At 33.2% G+C, this 4,788-nt stretch overlaps 1 protein-coding gene across 1 annotated transcript; it reads left to right on the top strand.

Annotated features, from left to right (window-relative positions):
- Positions 1–1,512: 1,512 nt before the first annotated feature.
- Irbp18 (Inverted repeat binding protein 18 kDa) lies at positions 1,513–3,456 on the top strand. The gene is made up of 2 exons (XM_073092018.1): positions 1,513–2,025; positions 3,128–3,456. The coding sequence occupies exons 1-2, from the start codon at positions 1,912–1,914 to the stop codon at positions 3,389–3,391; spliced, it is 378 nt and encodes a 125-aa protein (XP_072948119.1). The 5' UTR covers positions 1,513–1,911; the 3' UTR covers positions 3,392–3,456.
- The last annotated feature ends 1,332 nt before the right edge of the window (positions 3,457–4,788 follow it).

Raw genomic sequence — 4,788 nt, 5'->3', positions numbered from 1 at the left:
TAAAATGTATTTTAGTATTACAATTATTGTAAATAACTCGACTGGTCTAATCTCAGATTTTCTAGATATCGAAGAATAGATCTCTAATTATGTAATAAGTGACGATGATTGAAGGGAAGTAGGGAAGATGTAGAATAATGATTACAAAGTCTTTGGAATGTACAACAGTTATTCCAAGTTGCAACACATTATTCCAAGTCTAAATAGAAATAATAATTTGTTGTTTCTAATAGTACATCTTAGATGCATTTGTTTTTGTTTCTTAGAGCTTCCTTATAGGCATTTAACATTCTAAAAAGACTGCCGTTTATTTTCAAATTTATTGTATATTCTGTGATATCAAATGGATGACGCGATATTTTCATGGATGAGAACCTCCATCGTATCAAAGAGAGAATTTACCTTTAATGTTTACCATTTTATTTTAATAAAGAACCATTTATCTGGACAATTTAGTCGTATGTGAAGTCTTGTGTGTGACTAACCCCTGTGCGTATGCCCTAATCTTTTTCTTTTACTTGCCTTTGGATTCCTGACTTTGCTTTAGTTATTTTAAAGTTTCTTGTAATAAGTTTTGAGTTATTGTTATTCTATAGGTTTGGTTGTTAAATAATAATAATAATTCTTTTATATTTTTCTCAATTTTCGCATACACGACTTCACATTTTTTATTAAAATAAGTTAGTATTAGCGTCTTAAGTATCATATTTTGTTTATATATTCACGGAATGTGTGTGCTCTGTTGTATTAATAATAAGTATGATACAAACTGTAATATTACACGTAATGATAGCATGAATACAATTATAAGTCATAATATTTGTATGCTATATTAAGTTACATGATTTTTGATGTATTCTCTATAAATGTAATGAAATATAACGTGAGCAAGAGATGCCTAACAAATATTTTGAGGCTGAAAGATAACCAAATTACTGAATTTAAATGAAATGTTATCATTATTATAGTCGTTTTTGTATGTTTTAAGATTATCCGTACATACACTGTAGGAGAAGGCATTTACATTTTTCTCTAATGAATATTTAAAATTGGTTAGCGTTACAGTATTAGATTGTTTAGCATACGATGCTTCCATTATTTGTGTAAATAAGATTTACGTACATTGTTAGAGATTTATCGTAAAAGAAAAATATATTGTGGTCTGATGAAACAATGTGATTTATTAATACCCCTCCTTTCCTCGTTAAATGATTTAGCTGTTTTAAATTATTTAGTTTTACGTATATTTATATCAAAAGGAACAATAAAACCACATCGCGTTAACATATAATTTAACTCGCTACAGTTTTTCCCCACCTTACCCAACTCCATATGACACATGATTTCGAATGAGAAGCTGCTGATAAGTGTCACACGCAGGACTATTTTAGTTTAAAGTCCTACAAATTTCAGCTTTACCAAATATTTATTTAATAATAAGGAGATTTCAAGTTTCAACTAGGCAACACCAGTGAAATGTTATTTATAATGACGTCTCTGTTGACTTGAATAATTGACATTGACATTTAGTCATTTGAAAACATTTGGTTAATATTGCACCATTATTGTGAACTGTGATTTATAAATACGTGTTTATCTTAGATTAGACAACAATAATAGCGATCTGGACTTGAACTTAGTGTCACTGTGCAAAAACAAAAGTGAAACTGGTTGAAGGAACACGCAAAGAGTTTTGTTAGGTCTTAAACCAGGATATAGATTTACTTATTGCGTCATTATTTCTTGATATTGTAACATTGCGTTAACTTGATAGATTTCTTGTGTTTTGTATTTAGTAAAACGCGTGGCTTGAAACATATACAGTCGAATACAGAAATTTGTATTTCGAAGTCGGTTAAAGGTGGATGTGTATGGCGGGAGTGTCAGAAGTGTAGAATATCAAATAATTTGATGCTACTAGACGAGGATAACGAGATGCCGCCCGTGAAGCGTGGCCGACGGGGCGTCAGCGACGCTGATGATGAAGACGACGACTACAGGAAGAAGCGAGACCGAAATAATGAGGTAATATACCTTAACGAACTTTTGCCCGTGGCTTTGCTAGCGTCACGAAGTAATATTTTCTTCCCCTATTTTATCCCCTTGGGGGCAGAATTGATCAAAATCCTTTCTTAGCGAATGCCTACGTAATAACATCTACCTGCAAATTTCAGCCTGATCCGTCCAGTGGTTTGGGCTGTGCGTTGATAGATCACTATATCAGTCAGTCACCTTTGAGTTATATATATTTAGATTAGTAATTTCTTGTAACTACACCAGCTGTCAACTACTAGACAGCCTATTTTTTCTGAGTTTAAGGAGGCAAACAAGCAAGCAGTCCTAACAAACATTTTTTACCAACTGCATATATAACATAAGCCGATCATAGATGTGTTGTGACTCCTGATTAAGGTCTCCATATGTGTAAGTCAGCTGACATATGAAGGGTATGGATTCTCCATACAGAATCTAAAATGCAGGACTGGTTCATGCTACAGATAAGTATGGCAGTGTATTGTGAAATCATTGAGACACGTTGGTAGATAAGTAGGCACTTAGCTTTTACATAGCAGTAGTTATTTCTTAAATCATTATCCTGAGTAATTGTAGGAAAATTACAAATAAATGTTACTGTTATACATACCAACAACATTTTTGTGTATGTTGCAATATTATGACAATAGTACCAAAGATTGTTAATAGCTACTAAACAAGTCATTTCCACCTGATGGTTAGAGGCTACTGTTGCCCATGGACATCTATGATCTACCCCAAATAAATTAAAATCACGTTCTGAGATGGGTCCCAAATACTTTGTTACCTCTAAGAATTAAGTGTAAACTCGGAAAAGTATGTCTTATTGCATTGTCTTATAGTCTGCGTAAAACTGCTAGTTCGCTCTGAATATAGAAATGAATTGCGTCGCCATTGCTCACAACTTCAGAGCGGACTATCAGTTTGGTGTCGACTATACCACAATTTTAAAATACGAATACAGTAGCGTTTAACAATGCTGCTATTATGCAGAAGTAGGTGTTGTCGCTGGTGCTGCCAGAGTTAACCACAATGGACATCCTCAGCTGTTTTGTATGTTCCCTTTTTTATAATGATTTTTTTATTGTTTTAGGCTGTAAAGAAAAGCCGGTTCAAATCGAAGCAGCGAACTCAGGAGACATTCACACGAGTGACCAAACTAAAAGCGGAGAATCAAATGCTGGAAGAGAAGGTCAAGACCCTTACAAAAGACCTTCAGTTCCTCAAAGAGCTCTTCATGGAATACGCTTCGAACACACAGAACCCTAAATTTGAGGGCATTGACATTGATAAACTTCTAGAAGATGTACAAGACGATCCAAAAGATAGTGGCAGTTCTAAAACAAAGCGAAAGTAGGAATAAAATTACTTTTATTGAGCTAGGCTCGGGTTTCTAGTGATAAGTATGATAGAATTTTCTCAGAAGTGATAGGTTTCTAGCCTAAAAGTTAAAGATAATATAAAAAATCGAATATGCAAATTTCAAATTGTAGTAGAGAGGCATAATTGATTAAAGCTGTAAATATGGGCAGCTATTTTTCCAGGACAGTAAGTCTTACAAATTTGTTTCTCATAGTAGTCCCAAATTTATTTTGCCCTCTTCTGTGGCACTTTTATGAAATAAATAAAAAAAATAAAAAAAATAAAAAAAATAAAAGAAAGATAAATAGGTCTTTTTGCCGATGTATTCCATACATACTTTACAATGTAATTGTACATATGTTTTAAATAATATTGTTCTCATGATTTATAGGACCCAATTCTCTATTTTTACGGCCTTAATTTTATTGTTGTTTTGTCAAAATTGACTTGACATTTACAAAGTGATATTTTGCACAAAATTGGTGTTTGATGTGCAGGATTTTTGTAATCTTGTAGTGTAAGTTATTATTTTGAACAATCCTGTGTATGGTAAGTAGTGCAATTAAATTGTGTTTAAAATGTACCAAATTACTATCTACACTAGAAACTAAAAAAAAATTAGAATCATAAGAAAATCAATAAATTATACTATATGACAGTCAATTTACATGTGAAAACTTTCAATTATGACTTTGAACAAATTTTAATTTCTTGCATTCCACTTGACGATAAAAACGATCATGACCTCGAGCGTGGGTTAATACCATGAAGTTATAGGTAAATATGGAGAACACACTTCGAATACCTACTTGAAGCAAAACCTATGTATCACCATCTCGCTCTCTGTGGGCAGACCCTCTCTGTCTAAGTAGGGTAACCTTTATTTATTTTGGCACATAGGGCCAATGTTGCCACATTACCGAATCCTTAAGAAATGGGATTATAATTCGTTGAATTGCCAACCCAGATATGCATACGTGACCTACGATTTTGGGATTTTCAATTGAACTAATCATAGTTCAAGTATTTATTTAAAGGTAAATTATTTGACAGTGTTTAACTTCTGGTTAGGCTAGTGTGGTGACTAATTCTAAGAATTTTCTAGGAGATTTAAAGAAGAAGATAGCAATACTATAGTCCACACTAGAAAGAGAGGTCGGCCCACAGAAAGCGGGATGGAGATACGTAGGTATTTGCCTCAAGATTTTGTTCTAAGTGTGGCCTCCATATTTACCTATAACTTCATGGTTAATACATAATTGTTTATTATGTGCAATGAGATCAACAATTACTTCAACTGTCATGAACCTGGTTTTACCGCGGGTCGACGCGTGCAATCCATTGGCGCGAAACTTGTGTATATGCGAATTATAAATGATATCATCAGTGAAG

The sequence above is a fragment of the Epargyreus clarus genome, unplaced genomic scaffold (genome assembly GCF_041222505.1).
Source record: "Epargyreus clarus isolate Ecla_fem2 unplaced genomic scaffold, WU_Ecla_fem_2.2 ptg000035l, whole genome shotgun sequence".
NCBI classification, from domain to species: domain Eukaryota; kingdom Metazoa; phylum Arthropoda; class Insecta; order Lepidoptera; family Hesperiidae; genus Epargyreus; species Epargyreus clarus.
Note: the sequence above shows the minus strand (reverse complement) of the source record. Positions and strands in the feature narration are given on the sequence as shown.

Bases quoted from the DNA above. Each gene is read 5' to 3' on its own strand.
- Irbp18 (XM_073092018.1), top strand. From the start codon at position 1,912: ATGCTACTAGACGAGGATAACGAGATGCCGCCCGTGAAGCGTGGCCGA. The intron at 2,026-3,127 runs GTAATATACCTT...TTATTGTTTTAG, and splicing joins AGCGAGACCGAAATAATGAG to GCTGTAAAGAAAAGCCGGTT.